Source organism: Schistocerca cancellata, chromosome 1 (assembly GCF_023864275.1).
Source record: "Schistocerca cancellata isolate TAMUIC-IGC-003103 chromosome 1, iqSchCanc2.1, whole genome shotgun sequence".
NCBI lineage: Eukaryota > Metazoa > Arthropoda > Insecta > Orthoptera > Acrididae > Schistocerca > Schistocerca cancellata.
The window spans coordinates 975677285-975693983 of NC_064626.1; the positions used below are offsets into that span (position 1 = coordinate 975677285).

General features: G+C 44.2%; 1 protein-coding gene across 1 annotated transcript in view; it reads left to right on the forward strand.

The window, feature by feature from the left end:
* The window catches only part of LOC126088432 (discoidin domain-containing receptor tyrosine kinase B-like), a 209284-nt gene that overhangs the window by 83087 nt on the left and 109498 nt on the right, over positions 1 to 16699 (forward strand). Inside the window, exon 2 of the mRNA XM_049906578.1 lies at positions 11218 to 11320. Within this exon, the coding sequence (XP_049762535.1) occupies positions 11254 to 11320 (67 nt within the window). The 5' untranslated portion in view covers positions 11218 to 11253. The remainder of the gene's footprint in view (positions 1 to 11217; positions 11321 to 16699) is intronic.

Genomic DNA, 16699 nt, shown 5'->3' on the forward strand with positions numbered 1-16699 from the left:
TCAAGTTAACTCTGAAGTAAGTGTAACACAAATGGGCTGTGTGATAAAACAATGACAGTGTCCATTCAATACGTACCGTATAATTCTGCAAGAACCGTGTGGTTAGGTTTTTACTGCTCGTAAATGTTCAACAGTACACTATAGTAGCACTATGCTGATGTTTGTTTGCATGCAAACTTTTAATGAGATTAATCGAAAGTTAAACAATAGTGCATTGGCCATATTAACTGTGTAATATTGGGAGGTGGTGAACAGTGAAAGTAAAGAACTGTGAAACGCAAATGTGCACCTGTCGACTACATCATTTATAGTAGTCAGCGTAGAAATTCCACCCCCCATTTTTCAGCCGCTATAACAAAGCAGTACGTCGACACCAAGGACTATCAATGAAGAAATAAAACAGGCAAACCTAACAATTTCTCTATGACGAAATGCCGATTCTCTGTCCCCAAAATGTGCCAATTTCGCTTACTGACGAAGCCATCAACATGGAAGTGGGCTTCGTCGATAAACCGAATAACAAATGGTTCAAATGGCTCTGATCACTATGGGACTCAACTGCTGAGGTCATTAGACGACTAGAACTTAGAACTAGTTATACCTAACTAACCTAAGGACATCACAAACATCCATGCCCGAGGCAGGATTCGAACCTGCCACCGTAGCGGTCTTGCGGTTCCAGACTGCAGTGTCTTTAACCGCACGGCCACTTCGGCCGGCAACCGAATAACAAAGCGCGTAGTAATTCCCTTCACGCCCCGCGGCCAACCCTACAGTTTTAACGTCCAAACGCAAACTGTTCAGAAGTTATGACGCTTTTATTTCATACAGTTCTATAATAGTCACCCTGTCTTGCGGAACGCCAGATATCACTTCGGTTTCGAAGTGATACCTGACATGTTTTGTAAGTGGTTCATTTGGTAGCTGTTCTAATCTGCACGCACGCGCTCTCATCATAAGGTAGCGAGCAGAACCAGTTGTCTGCTGCCCCTCGTGTTTACGACGTAATCCCTCTCACGCTACCGTTCCGCCGTCAGGCGGTGCAAAGTGCTCCGGCTCCAGACGGATCAGCGCCGTGCTTCCCCGTGGTCCGCGCACTCGCCCAGGAAGCGGGTCACGTGACAGCCTGGAGCTGGCGGGCGCAGCCGCAGCCGCCGCTCCCGTTCCCCGTTTATTTGCTCGTCGGCCACCACGTGCCGCTATATTAAGCTCGCGTCACTGGACTTCGTTGCAGGGAGCCCGCTTTGTCAGGTCTGGATCTGTAAGCAGATGCTACCGGTTTTTATCCTAGCAGCCCATGGTTCCTCTTCCTGACACGCCGTTCGTCTCTCTCTCTCTCTCTCTCTCTCTCTCTCTCTCTCTCTCTCTCTCTCGCCCTGTGCCATCGCTTTCCTCTCTCCCAAGGGCTGGAGCTGCGGTAATCAGATACTAGCATTATCAGTCACTCACCACAAATTCCGATACAAATTGAACAGCAAGGCAAAAAGGCCAGGCTGTACCAATTGCTCGCAGCTGTTTAGTGACTACAAGTTCCATGACGAGACTGGGTGAAATGAATGAATTAGGCATTTAGAACATGAGAAGAATTTCAGCTTAATCCCCTCAAGTCTTGCGCTAACCTCATCCGTCCTGGGGTACTGCACTGTGCGTATTGTGCATACTATAGAGAAATAGAGATCATCCCTATTTATTGACTGCTATATGAACTTCTCTTATCGACTATTTATCCTTGTTAATGTGCAGGCTGCCACACATATACAGAGTGAACATTAAGGAAAGCGACAAACTGCAAGGAGAGATTCCTGAGTGCAAATGGGGGGAAAAAGGTCCTACGAATATGTGTTCAGAAATGCATCGTTGCCACACTAGATGCCACTGAACAATGGCAGAACTTCTGATTACGTGCTATGTGGTTAATGTGTGTTGCAGGTGAGGACATTAGCGGTTGTCATGAGGAATACATATAACCGTACTTTGGCTGACACCGTGTTGGCGTCCAAATTGTCTGGAGCTTGTGCTAAAGTTAATCTCAATATCATATAGATCCCAGTCCTCCTCGGTTCACCGCCACCCTACACGTTCGTCTGCCTGAAGGGACCGATGATCACACAAATGCCGCGTCCGCCGCTCGTGGTCTCGCGGTAGCGTTCTCGCTTCCCGAGCACGGGGTCCCGGGTTCGATTCCCGGCGGGGTCAGGGATTTTCACCTGCCTCGAGATGACTGGGTGTTTGTGTTGTCCTCATCATTTCATCATCATCCAGGAAAGTGGCGAAATTGGATTGAGCAAAGATTGGGTACTTGTACGGGCGCTGATAACCACGCAGTTGAGCGCCCCACAAACCAAACATCATCATCACACAAATGCCGAAAATGGGCTCGAAGTATTGAGTGATGTGATTGTGACTGTGAGGGTACTTGTTTTAGTATAGCAGTACTGCCTCTCGACCGTTTCCATCTCGGCTTGTTCTCGACATGAATACCGGACCATTCTGCTGCTTACAGTACGCTGCGTCCATCACACATCCTGCAACCCACGAGGAACACACGGCAAGTGGTCAAAGGCACTCCCATTCGTCAGCACCCTAACGTGGCAACGATGCATTTCCGAACATTGTTCATAGGATCTTTTTTCTCCTATTTCTAGGCAGCATTCCTTCCTTCCAGTTTGTCACATTTATTAATGTTCACCACGTATATGTATCACCACGCAGCACGGAGCTTCTCGAGGGGGATTGTCCAGCGTGCCTAAACGATAAGGATACCCGTTCCGTATGTGCACCATAACGGAGGGGTGTCTGTGGAAGGTTGACTATTCTACAGCTTTGATGACGGGCCTTTCCATCAAATGCTGGCTGACTGAATGTAAAGTAGCGAACCTGGCCTTGTTTACAGCTCTCCATGTTAGTCTATCCTGTGCAACTCTCATCGCTCTGCATAAGTACCATACGAATACTTTAATATTAATCTGCGTACTTCATTCAGGTCTCCACCTACAATTTTTACCCCTCACACTTCCTTCCATTACCAGATCGTCAAATACTTGATGTCTCAGGAAGGGTTCTGCGAACAGATCCCTAATGAGAGTCAAGAAGTCCGTTAATTTCGTTTCTCCCCAAATCGATTCAGTACCACCTCATTTGCTATTAGAGCTAGTCATCTAATCTTTATCACTCTTCTACTGCACCACATTTCAAAAGCGTTTATTGTCTTCAAGTCCAAACAGGGTATGCCACGTTTCACTTCCATATAAAGTTACATTCCAGACAGTACCTTCGGAAAATTCTTCCTGACACTTACATTGATATTACGTTTAAACAAATTCCTCTTCTACAGAAATACTTTCCGTGCTGTGGTCATTCAACACTTTGTATCCTCTCTACTTCGCCATCATCGGTTATTTTGCTACAGAAACAGCAAAACTCATCAACTAATTTTTAATGTCCCACTTTATATCCCAATGACCTCAGCTTCGCATTAATTAATTCGGCTTCATTATATTGCCCTTGCTTTGGGTTTATGTATGTGAATTTACAGACACTTTTCAAGACACTATCGACTCACTTCAGTTGACCTCACAAATCCATTCCCGTCTCTGACAGTTTTACAATCACATCGACATTCTCCTACTTCAGCTCTGCTTTTCCAAATTTTATCCTATTTTACATTACTGTTAGCTTTATGTAAAGACTGGATAACAGTCCGCAGCTCGTGGTCGTGCGGTAGCGTTCTCGCTTCCCACGCCCGTGTTCCCGGGTTCGATTCCCGGCGGGGTCAGGGATTTTTCTCTGCCTCGTGATGACTGGGTGTTGTGTGATGTCCTTAGGTTAGTTAGGTATAAGTAGTCCTAAGTTCTAGGGTACTGATGACCATAGATGTTAAGTCCCATAGTGCTCAGAGCCATTTTTGAACTGGATAACATAGAGGACAGGATAAAGGCTTGGCTCACTCCTTTCTCAACTACTGCCTACCTTTCACGTCCTTCGTGTTTTATAACTGCAGAAAATCTATGGCTCCAGAAGATAGCGAAGAGGACCGCCAAACGGATCGTTCCCATTTGAAACCTCAGTTAAAACCATCGGGCTGGTAGGCTGTGGTCGTTATATAAAACTGCTCAATGTCGTTTCGCCCCCTGTGCGGTACTTATCTTCGGAGTTAAACTGGTGACTGCGTCCAAAGCTCAAGGTGATAGCATTTATAGAGCTGTACTATAGAAGACACTGCCAATCGTCTCGTGAAGCCGAAACCATGATTGGCTGGGGACTTCGTTCTCAATTAAAAATAGTCGATGTATATATGCAGACTGAAGCGAGGAATGACAATTTGTACCAAGGCCGGGATTCGAATCCGAGCTTCCTACTCACCTGGTACAATGGTTTTGGTTAACTGCGCCTAGATATTCGAACTTTGAAAGGGTCTCTGAAAACAAATAGTTGTATTTGATCAAAGCACCTATGGCTGGGTTTCAGGCAGGATCGCCGGACGCTGTTCCCGAGCGGTTCTAGGCGCTTCAGTACGGAAATGCGCTGCTGCTACGGTCGCAGGTTCGAATCCTGCCTCGGGCATGGGTGTGTGTGATGTCCTTAGGTTAGTTAGATTTAAGTAGTTCTAAGTCTAGGGGACTGATTACCTCAGATGTTAAGTCCCACAGTGCTTAGAGCCATTTGAACCATTCAGGTAGTATCCTCCGTTCCGTTGGATTCTGAGGTGCTATTTCAATACAACTGGAAAGGGTCTCCACTGCTGGTCGAGTTTAGGGGGAATATCAAGAGGACAACGAGTGAATGGGAATTTGGATTGAGTAGGGAAGTGTGCTATGGTAGTCCATGCAGGTGTGCAAGGTATACACCAATGTATCTCCGACGATATCTCGCACTGATAAGGACGAATAATTTTATATATCGACCTCGGCTTCCCTGTCTATAGTTTTTAACCGCAGTAAACACTTCCTGTGAAAGCCTAAGTGGTATCTCCATCCGAACACTGAACGCTCTCTATCACCCAATAAAGACAGTGTGACGTTTTTGTATTAATTTCGGTAGAGCCCTCTTAAAGTTTTGGTACGAATCCTGACTTATAAGGAATGGCTGACATTATATCTCATGACTTCTGGTGGGCTACAGTTTATCAGGTTCACCGGCAGCGCTGAAAGCGCATGCTGAGACTGCCGTTAGCGACGATGTAGGGGGCGAATTTTAGCCGCGCGACTCCGTCAGCCGTCGTAAACAACGGCAAAAGAGAGCAGCGACGGGGGACTTCAAAAGCGCCCCCGCGGCGGCCCCAAGTAATTACCGGAACAGTAAATCAGCAAGAGCCCGGCCTCCTCTCCGCCTGTCTCTCTCTGCCTCCCCGCTTCCCTGACGCCTTCCACTTTCTGTGCCGTCTGCGACGTCGCGACGTGCGCCTACCGGTCGCGCTCGTATGTTTACGATCTTTCAGCGCCGCACGGAAGCCAACCGGCCTGGCCGTCTACCGTGTGTTTAGGGATATGAGGCGCTTTGCCAGGCGGCGACGACTACATTTCCGCAATGGCACTCCTTTCAAGTTCCACTCGTCTTTTCATAACATGGACGGATCCAGGTTCTGTTGTGGCTAGCGGGAGGGATGGGGGGGGGGGGGGGCTACTGTCAGTTGCTACTGCCTTTATCACCCTCGCAAATATTACTTTTGTTTGCGATCACGCACATTTTTAACGTTCCACAGATGCTTACAATTTTAATAACAGTAAAGTATGTAAAATATAATAATGGTAATTTTTTTGTATCAGTACTGTCTAGTGCAGACCTGTTTACCGAACTGCTCGTGGGAGCTGGTTCGCGCTCACGCCTCTGCTGTGACCAACCGGCCGGATCATGGCGAGTAGTGGAATGGGAAAGGGAAGAGGAAAGGAGGGGAAGGCAAAACGAATCGTAACAAGACGGCTCGGCATGAGAAACTATTGTCGACGTGTCTGTTCTACGGCCGTTAACTATTCTATGGAGATCTATCGCTTTACGGTTGCTAATTAATACCTTTCGTGGCAAATTTATTTCCTAAAACTGTTGCATGGATGAGAAACGACTTTCAAATGTAACTTACATTTCCCTTATTTGATTAGGCAAAGCAGGCCGCTGTTGCCGAATGGTTCTAGCAGCTTCAGACTGGAACTGTGCTGCTGCTACGGTCCCAGGTTCGAATCCTGCCTCGGGCATGGATGTGTGTGATGTCTTTAGGGTAGTTAGGGTTGAGCAGTTCTAAGTCTAGGGGACTGATGACCTCAGATGTTAAGAGTCCCATAGTGCTTAGAGCCATTTGAAAAAAAAAAAAAAAAAAAGTGTGTGAAATCTTATGGGACTTAACTGCTAAGGTCATCAGTCCATAAGCTTATATACTACTTAACCTAAATTATCCTAAAGACAAACACACACACCCATTCCGGAGGGAGGACTAGAACCTCCGCCGGGACCAGCCGCACAGTTCAATGACTGCAGCGCCATAGACCGCCGGCTAATCCCGCGCGGCGAGAGCCATTTGAACCATTTGATTAGGCAACGTGCATGGGACAGCTGAGTACGAAACGTAATGTTTGTTAAGATTGATGTAATCTTATGACAAAAGTTGTTTCAGACGAAGTTTACGTTGCCATCAACAAGTATTTCGTGACTATTTTATTCATACACTAAACATAGGAACATTGCAGTCACTGAATACTATTTCACTAAAGCTTCCATGTCTGGTAACGCATTCTGAGCACCGCTAATTCGAATATAAGCTTTTAAAATGAAGTCTGTCAGTGAGCTTTGTGGATAGATTTCGTTCCCTGCACTGTGGAAAGAAGTTGGGCTCTCAAATATGCAGGTCCAAACATCAACGTAATCGTAAATGTCGACTTCTGAAGTTGTGGAAATTAATGTTAAAGAAAACTTTAATTCTTATCCAGAAGAGTTATTTTATTATGAAACTTATCATCAACTACTGCAGGCTTGTAAGTTTTAACTGTAGATACGCATTCTGCACTGAAGTGTTAAAAATTGTTAGTTCTTACTCGTGAGTCTGACCTTCACTTTTATGCACCTAACTCGGCCACAACGCTGCCTTTCATCGATTTTGAAACACCTGTTCTGCACTTTAAGCACTGCGACATTAACTATATTAGCTTGCGTTTAAAACTACAGTGAACGTAACAGATTGTCACTCCTCCGAAAACAGAACAGCCACTTTTCACCGCAAGCGTCGTCTACTGAAATGGTGTTAACGAGCGTGAGCTCTAGTGCTCGCCTGTCTGTTTCCTGAACGGGTTTGATCTAGAGGTTAGCATGGTTTCCCCCAGACGGCGGGGTCCCAGTTTCGATTCCCAGCCGGAGCGGGGATTTTGTAAGCTTGGGGATTGGGAGTCTGTGTTGTCCAAATCATTTCACCACAAAAAAGACGTGCAAGTCGCCGACGTGGTGTGAAACAGAAAGACTTGCTCAAGGCGGGCGACCACTCCACTGGGGTCTCCTGGCCATTAATGCCATACGGTTCCTTTCTTATATAAGGTCTTGGTTCAGCACTTTACATCAACATCCAACAAAAGGCTATTCAGAGGAATATAGAATTGGAAAAAATTCGAAAATTTGAGAGCAGGTATCGTGCATATTAATTCAACAACTGTAACAGTAACAGCCCGACCATGAACCATGGACGTTGCCGAGGCGTGATGGCTTGAATGGCTAAACGTAGGAGCAACCGAAATGGAGCGATGTCTGTGGAGAGGCGAAACATGTGGCTTCTGAAGAGGGGCATCAGCCTTTTCAGTAGTCGCAGGGGCAACCCTCTGGATGACGAAGGACTAAAATACGTTTGTAACATCAGCCGACATGGCATGCTGTAATGGTACTGCAAACGGCTAAAAGCAAGGGGGGAAGCTACAGCCGTTATTTTTTCCACGGGAACGCATCTTTGCTGTGTGGTTAAATGATGATGGCATCCTCTTGGGTACAATATTCTGGGAGAGGACGACTCAGAATAAACTGGTATTTTATTAGTGGGTGCGTACAAAGGTGGATCGCTTAATCGGGTAGGTACTTTAGAGAATTTAAAACGGCAAATGGAAAGGTTTAAAGTTTGATGTTACCGAGCAACAATCATACAATAATTTTTAAATGAGCACACCACTATTTGACATTATTGTTATTTATTTTATTACGACCCAGGTTTCGGCCTTTTATGCCACATTCAGGTGATTGAGTATATGTCAGTAACGTATTTTGCAGGACATCAAGCTCAAAATTGGCCATAAATTAACAACAATATTCGCTCACCACGAAATGCCAGATGTGGAAATCATCATCATGTAAATAGATCATGCCATATTTAATAAAAACAGGTTTTCTTTGGTCTATACAAGATGAACACACGTTCTTGAGCCGTCATGATAATGAGGACTCAGAAAAGGCCGAAACGTGGGTCGTAATTAAATAAACAACAATAAGTCAAATAGCTGTGTCTATTTAAAAAAAAGGTAAAGATCGACGTAGTGGGAACAAGTGAAGTTTGATGCCAGGAAAAATAGCAAATTCTGGTAAGGTCAGTAAGTGTTATAAGTAAAAATAACTAATAATGAATAAGAAAATAGGAAGGCGGGCAAGCTACTATGAAATGCCTAGTGAACACATTATAGTGGCCAAGATATACACGATATCAACACCTCGCACAGTAGTAAAATTTTATATGACGACTAGCTCCGCAGATGTTGAGGAGATTGAGTGAATGTATGAAGAGCCAAAGGGAATTATTCTCATAAAGATGACAGTGTGATTGCGATGCGGACCTAAGTTCGATTACAAAGAAAGGAAGAGTTGGAGAAATAGTATTAGGACATGGATTAGAGAAAAGAAATGGAAGACTAAGCCACTTGGTCGAATTTTGCACAGCACATAATTTAATTATTGGTTACGCTTGGTTTCGGAATCTTGTAGGGAGATTGCATCGTTGGAAGACACCTGCAGCCATTGAAAGATGGTAGATGTGGATTCCGACCAGAGTTTATTAGTTAGAAACTTGAGATTAAAACTGAAGAAATTGTCACAAGGTTGGAAATTAAGGGGATAGGACCTGGAAAAACTGAAAATCCCGAGGTTGCTGTGAGTTTCAATGAAATCATTAGATAACTTTTGGGTGAAATAAGGGATAGGAGCACAATAGAACTATGGATAGCTTTGTGATTGAATTAGTGAACTCAGAAGGGGATCAAATAGGCAAAACGCTAATGCTCGGTAGGAATCTTTGCGATGCACATAATATACTTAAGGGCTTACTTGCAATATACGATAAGTCAATTTTCTAATTCGGCACCTGAGATCCGTAGGACAGTAGAACATTTACCGATACACTAATTTCTTATTCTGAAGTAGCACACGAACAAAGTAAACAGGAAACAGGTTAATGTTTCCTAATTATGGTTAATGTTTTCTAATTAGACGATACTTGGACTAAAGAGATGTAAAACTGCACAAGAAACTCGACAGCTCCGCATGGTAATAGATTCCCTGTGAAGAAGTAAATCAGTAAATATGTTTAATCGGCGATATGCTCTATAACTAGGGATACTGATTTCCGGAACAGATTTAGACTTCCCCGGCCTATTCTTTTGTTAAATCCTCATCGTGTCCTTCCTCCCATCCGTTCGTTTTGACTCCCTGTATCTGATTCGTTAATGAAGAGAAAGAATATTGTAAGCATAATTAAGTACGAAACTGTTCCTGATGTTTTGCTAAATTATACTTTTTTTATTCGGTCACTAAACGGGTCGCTTTGTCCTAAGGCTATCGTTAGGTGACTATCAATAGTCAAAGAAGTCAGCAAAAGGTTTGAGAACAAATAAATATAGTATTGCAGTACATTAGGAAATGTGCCCTATAAAAATATTGTTATAATGTTCTTCGACTTCGATTAAGTGCATTTTATAAATTAAAGCAGCAACCAAAAGAAAACTCCTTTTGTTTTATGAAATTTCGAGTAAGAAAGTATTAGCTTTTTTTTTTTTTTTTTTTGTAACAAATATTCTTCATTTCATGTTTCCACAAAATAAAAACGCAAAGTAATATTAGACACAATACTCTTTTGCCTCAGCATTGATTGATCAAGTAGGGTCCGGTAACTGGCTGGTCAGAGAATCTGGGTACTGGGCGGAGGATACGGGTTCAGTTCCCGGTTGTGCCTAGGATTTTTCTTTGATGGGAAACCTCGTGATGTCGGATGAAAAGTTACTTCAGTGAGAATTTGCGGCACATAGACTAATTAAACATTAGTGACTGTTCCTCTTTCTCCTCTTTGTTCCAACTGCAAATCCAAGAGAAAAAAAAAAACAGATACCGTATTGTGCATACGTACGCTCCTTACGGTCGATCCATCGTTGATTTCTTGTTCTTGACGTAACTCACCGCACAGTATCGTAACTTCATTGCACCTGTTGTAACGGAGAACAGAAATCGCAGTTTACTGCTTTTTTTATCGCCATCTCGGCACGGCGCAAATTCTGCAACGAGCGAACGGGAGAGAGAAAGAGAAAGAGAGAGAGAGAGAGAGAGAGAGAGAGAGAGAGAGGGAGAGAGAGAGAGGACTCCAGGGACACCGCTACTGGCAAACACAGGAACAGGTGACTTACAACTGGCGCCAAAGCGAATTTTTATTTTTGACGAGCTAGTTAAAAGTTTCTCCAAGTTTCTATCGTCATTTGCGTAGAAAGTATACCAGATGTGATTATATCTGGTTTTAATTATCACCTCGAAAGTCAGAACGTTTCTTTTTCTACTCTTACAAGTCACGCAGTCCTGTCACACATCGAAATCCTCACGCCATAGTACCGTGTCACGTACCTGGAGCAATCTACAGAACATTTGTAACCCTCTAAATTGTACTGACACACTTCCAGTATTCCCGCAACTACCGAAAACGAGCTGTCGCACAATAATTCACTTTGCTTGCAATTTTTTGTGCTCTAACAGTGCACTACGGAAATCTGGCATGAAATTAAACGTTAATGACTACTCTCCTTTCTACTCATTTCTCCAACTACGCATGTTCATATACCTAACGACCTACTCTTACGAGAACCGCAATGGTTTGAAACGTGAAAGAATAATTGACACTTGCTCCTTTCCTGAAGCCAGGCTACGGGACTGGCAATGAAACCCATGTACTGACACGTGTTACGACTTTGAGCCATAGCGCTCTAATGGTGTGTTCCTTCTTTGCAGGCAGGTTTGCGGTGACCAGTGCCGGAGTCAGTGAAGATGCAGTTGTTGGCGGCGGTGGCTCTGCTGTCACTCCACGTGGCACTGTGCTCGTCACTCGACGTGTGTGAGTACGCACCTTACCGCTACACTTACTGCTATCACTGATAACAATTACTAGTTAACCGCCGATAATGTGCAATATATTTTTAGCAATATATTTTGTATAGCATACGTTAGTGTTAATACATTATCTGATCAAAAGTAACCATACAACCCTATGTAATGCAGATTACGTCGCGAGAGGCGGAAACCACCAACATAAAACGAGGCAATGATTGTCATCTGAGCAATGCATCCTTTAGCAACCTTTTAACCGTATAAAACGCTCCAAATGGCAAAAATAATGTTTCATCTGAAAAAATTATGTGACTACACCTCATATGATCCAAAATGTCATTGCATAGCAGAACTCTGGCTGCACCTGGTTAATAAAGCTTTTTTGATCCATGACTGGATTTATAACATGACAAAAAATTATTAAAATCAAAAAACAAAAAAAAAAATTAGACATAGGTTTCAGGGAGCGTGGACTGGGCTAACACGGCACAAATGGGTCCTCTGATGGCTGGCCTATAAGTTAGATTTCACCGGTCTTGGATCGGGCTACGCTCACCCTTTACCTGAGAATAAAGCGAAGTCGCACATTGGTTTCGCTTAAAGTGAATGCCAGGATGGTTCCTTTCAAAGGACGCGACTAATTTCCTTCCCGATCCTTTCTTAACCCGAGCTTATGTTCCGTCTCCAGTGACTCGCTTTCAATGGGACGTTTAATCTTCCTTCCATCCTTCCGGCTTTCTTTTCCATAGCAGACAGCCCATTTTACCTCTGTTTTTGCACAGTGTAAACGCTCTGTGCTGTTCTCGATGTTTCCTGAATTTTTGGTCGGTTTTTTTGGCCTAACGCTACACTATGTAGCCACGTTCCTTAGAGCAATTGTGTGTGTGTGTGTGTGTGTGTGTGTGTGTGTGTGTGTGTTTGTGTCTGTTTGTGAGCGACTGTATACTTAGTTGCTACGAGAGCCGATTATACTTGTAGCAAGTCAGGCTACCAGTGTGCTCGCGTCTGTGCCTGTGATTTCCAAGATTTGATTTGCCCGCATCTCGTGGTCGTGCGGTAGCGTTCTCGCTTCCCACGCCCGGGTTCCCGGGTTCGATTCCCGGCGGGGTCAGGGATTTTCTCTGCCTCGTGATGGCTGGGTGTTGTGTGCTGTCCTTAGGTTAGTTAGGTTTAAGTAGTTCTAAGTTCTAGGGGACTGATGACCATAGATGTTAAGTCCCATAGTGCTCAGAGCCATTTGAACCATTTCCAAGATTTGAGACTAAGCTCTTCTCTAACTGCTGCAGCTTCTGGTAGAGCTATCGAACAGTCAGTTTAAAACGGTCTTGCAGTGACTGGATTCCAGTAAGTTCACGATGCTCCACTCACGTGGCAAGTGCAAGTCGAGTCGTAAGACTCTGCCCTGCAGACCCAGAAGCAGACGTATGTGTTTGTTTGCGACGTTGCCTCACTCTACGGCCACCTATTCTATCACTGGTCGGATCAGCGCTAGATTGAACAGTTTGAGGGTACAGTAAAAGCTTCATAGCGCTTTATACCTGACCTCAGTAGTGCGTTGTCTCTGCCTGAGGTATCGTTCTAACGTTGTCCACGGCGGATATTACGCAGAGCCCGCGCTGGCTGAACGTCCACTGGCGCTAAAGGCGGCTTGATTGTAACGGTTTAGCCTTGAGCGGTATTAGATGCCACTCATGGCCCTGGCCCATAACACGTTGCATGTCCTCAACATTGCACAGCTGGCTTTTTGCGAGCATCGATCCACCGCAGAGTTCTGGGATCTTGTCTTCTCCATCTCTGCTAGCATTCAGTGCTCGGAGGATGATTTTCAGCTGTTGGCGGTTGAATGCCTAGTATCTGACAGTGATTCACATTCTCCGCCCAGCCCGACTATCGTTAGGGTGAACTCGTCAGAGATACTCGGGCTACGTATTCTGGCTGCAGCCTGATCCCATGCGAAGCGCTGCCGTCGTTGTCAGCAAGTCACATGGAGCCGGCTTCTGGATAGAACATGCCGATAAATACGGCTACCAGACTCCTGGAAGTCTTCAAAGACCTTAGTTACGCCCCACTGAACAATAGAGTTTTGATCTTGCCTGTATTACATTTATGATTCGGGTTGCTCTCTGAACTGTTTCGTTAGCTCATTGGACTTTCTTTTGGTTAGATATTCACTTCGTGAACTCCACTGTCATCGACCTCAGAAAACGCCGTTTGTGCGACCAGTCTGTGCGGTACCGTCAGTGCGAGTGATCATTAAGTGTGTTCTACCTGGGCAGAGTAGGATAGAAGATAACGGATTATAGAGGCGGCCACCAAAACATCGGATTTGCAGCAGATGACGTTCCTCATGAGAATGACTTATTGGAACGAGGTAAATGTTTAGCAAAAGAACGTGTTTAAGTAGTGCTTAAAACCGCCTGGCAACGAGTCCCCACCGTCACTCATAAATAAGATCTCGGGGTCATAAGCAAGGACTGTCCTCTGAGAAACAGTGCTCTCCTCAGCCTGTTCACATTGTTAGTGACTCACGTTCAGTTTGCGTGTAGTGCTGGTGCATCCCAGTCACACACTGTCTGTTACACATCGCCATTCACTACAGTTGTGTCAGTCATAAGTAGGGTCTCGCCTCTGGGAAACAGTGCTCTCCTCAGCCTGTTCACACTGACTCACTATCCGTCTTGCATGTACAGCTGGTGCAACCCAGTCACACACTAACTCTTACCCATCGACATTCACTACAGTACTTTCAGTCATATGTAAGGCCTCTCGCTTGTCCGTATTGTCAGTGACTCGCAGACCGTTCTGTGTTTAAACCGCTGCATCCCGGTCATGCGCTGTCTGTTACACTTCTCCATTCACTAAAACACAGAGTACCCGTGCACTTTACTCCTATAGTTCCTCAAAGTAGGAATTTTCTTTGTAATCGTGAAAATTTCTAAACAAGGAAATTCTTTTTTTGCAGATATAGTAACGATACTTTATGAATATCCAAAATGAATTACTGATGTGTATAAAACCCGTAATGTAAAGTTTAAAGATGACTTCTCCTCGCATCAAAATTACCTTTTCTATTATTTCCGTAACTCTAAGTGTCTGGGAGTGAAGGGTTCTGAGGAGCGAGATGTGCATAACACTCTCGATCATAATTACATCGTGCTTTTATTTTGGAAGGAAATTCCCAAAAGCGGGAAAGCCTGATGTCTCGAGCCACGGCGTCTCGCCATCCTATCTTCGTTGGCTTCTTGAAACCCCAGAGTTCTCAGTCTTTTAGCCGAAAGACTCGACCGTATTCCAAGCATTTTTGTTCATAAACAGAACGAAATCAAAACGTAATGCATTGGCACTCAGATCATAAAGTGAACTTACTACATACGTTTTCCGTGGCAAAGAATATAAGTAAAACTTATCGAAAGAAACAAAACAAATTCGGTATGTGTTTTATACACAAAGCGAAATCAGTAAATCCGTATATTCCTATCAAGTAAATTCACTGTTCATTTGTATTCATAAAGCTAAGATAGTGTCACTTAATTCTGTCCCTGACATAAATCTCCGAAAATATTCGTGCCAATGAGGTATATAAAAAACTAGCACCACCTATTGTTTGTTTGATGTAGTGTGTGATAATAACTAAACATTCGAACTACTAAGCTGCGTAAAAGATTTTAGATAAAAGTTTAATTACAATAGATGCTTTTCCTTGTTCCTATTCTGATGAAATAAATCCTGTATGTTGCCCCAAACCACGCTCAAGTTACCAGTGAAAATACCATGCAAATTCGTGTAGTAACTTTGATGATTAGGGTATTCAGACAGACAGACACGATTTTAGATAAAACGTTAAATTACGATTTCTCTTTTTCCATTAGCCGATTTTTATGAAATAAGTATATGTTGATCCAAGCTACAATCAAGATATATGTAAAGACACCATGAAAATTCGCATAGTAGCTTTGGAGACACACAGAAAGACACAGTGATTTTACAGTTCTATTATTAGCACAGAAGACACCTATAAAAACACCTCAGCTGTATAAATACATATGCTACGACCTGTTTCGTTTTGAGAACATCTTCAGGTTGCCAAGCTGTGCTAAAGTCATGATATATGTGTGAATTATAAAGATAGGTAGTTCAATTAATCATTAAAATGAAGTAAACTACTGAAAACTAAGTTTTCTGTGTCTTTGCTGGACGAAGATAAAACCGTTTATTACATCATGTCAAAAAGTGTCTTCAAGCAATGGAAAGAGTCAAAAGCGAAATACTTTTAAGAAAATGGTAGTAGTAATGGATAACCGACAAGGTGAACTGTTGATGCGGTGGTCGTAGATTTTTACCTCCCACCCCCGCCAGTTAGTTGACCGCTATACAAAGCGCTTCGTGCAAAATAAAGTGTCTGGCGAAAGTAAATAATATCTACACTACTGGCCATTAAAATTGCTACAACACGAAGATGACGTGCTACAGACGCGAAATTTAACCGACAGGAACAAGATGCTGTGATATGCAAATGATTAGCTTTTCAGAGCATTCACACAAGCTTGGCGCCGGTAGTGACACCTACAACATGCTGACGTGAGTAAAGTTTCCAACCGATTTCTCATACACAAACAGCAGTTGACCGGCGTTGCCTGGTGAAACGTTGTTGTGATGCCTCATGTAAGGAGGAGAAATGCGTACCATCACGTTTCCGACTTTGATAAAGGTCGGATTGTAGCCTATCGCGATTGCCGCGACATTGCTGCTCGCGTTGGTCGGGATCCAATGACTGTTAGCAGAATATGGAATCGGTGGGTTCAGGAGGGTAATACGGAACGCCGTGCTGGATCCCAACGGCATCGTATCACTAGCAGTCGAGATGACAGGCATCTTATCCGCATGGCTGTTACGGAACGTGCAGCCACGTCTCGATCCCTGAGTCAACAGATGGGGACGTTTTCAATACAACAAGCATCTGCACGTTTGCAGCAGCATGGACTATCAGCTCGGAGACCGTGGCTGCGGTTACCCTTGACGCTGCATCACAGACAGGAGCGCCTGCGTTGGTGTACTCGATGACGAACCTGGGCGCACGAATGGCAAAACGTCATTATTTCAGATGAATCCAAGTTCTGTTTACACCATCATGATGGTCTCATCCGTGTTTGGCGAAAACGCGGTGAACGCACATTGGTAACGTGTATTCGTCATCGCCATACTGGCGTATCACCTGGCGTGATGGAATGGGGTGCCATTGGTCACACGTCTCGGTAACCTCTTGTTCGCATTGACGGCACTTTGAACAGTGGACGTTACATTTCAGATGTGCTACGACCCGTCGCTCTACCCTTCATTGGATCCCTGCGAAACCCTACATTTCAGGAGGGTAATGCACGGCCGCATG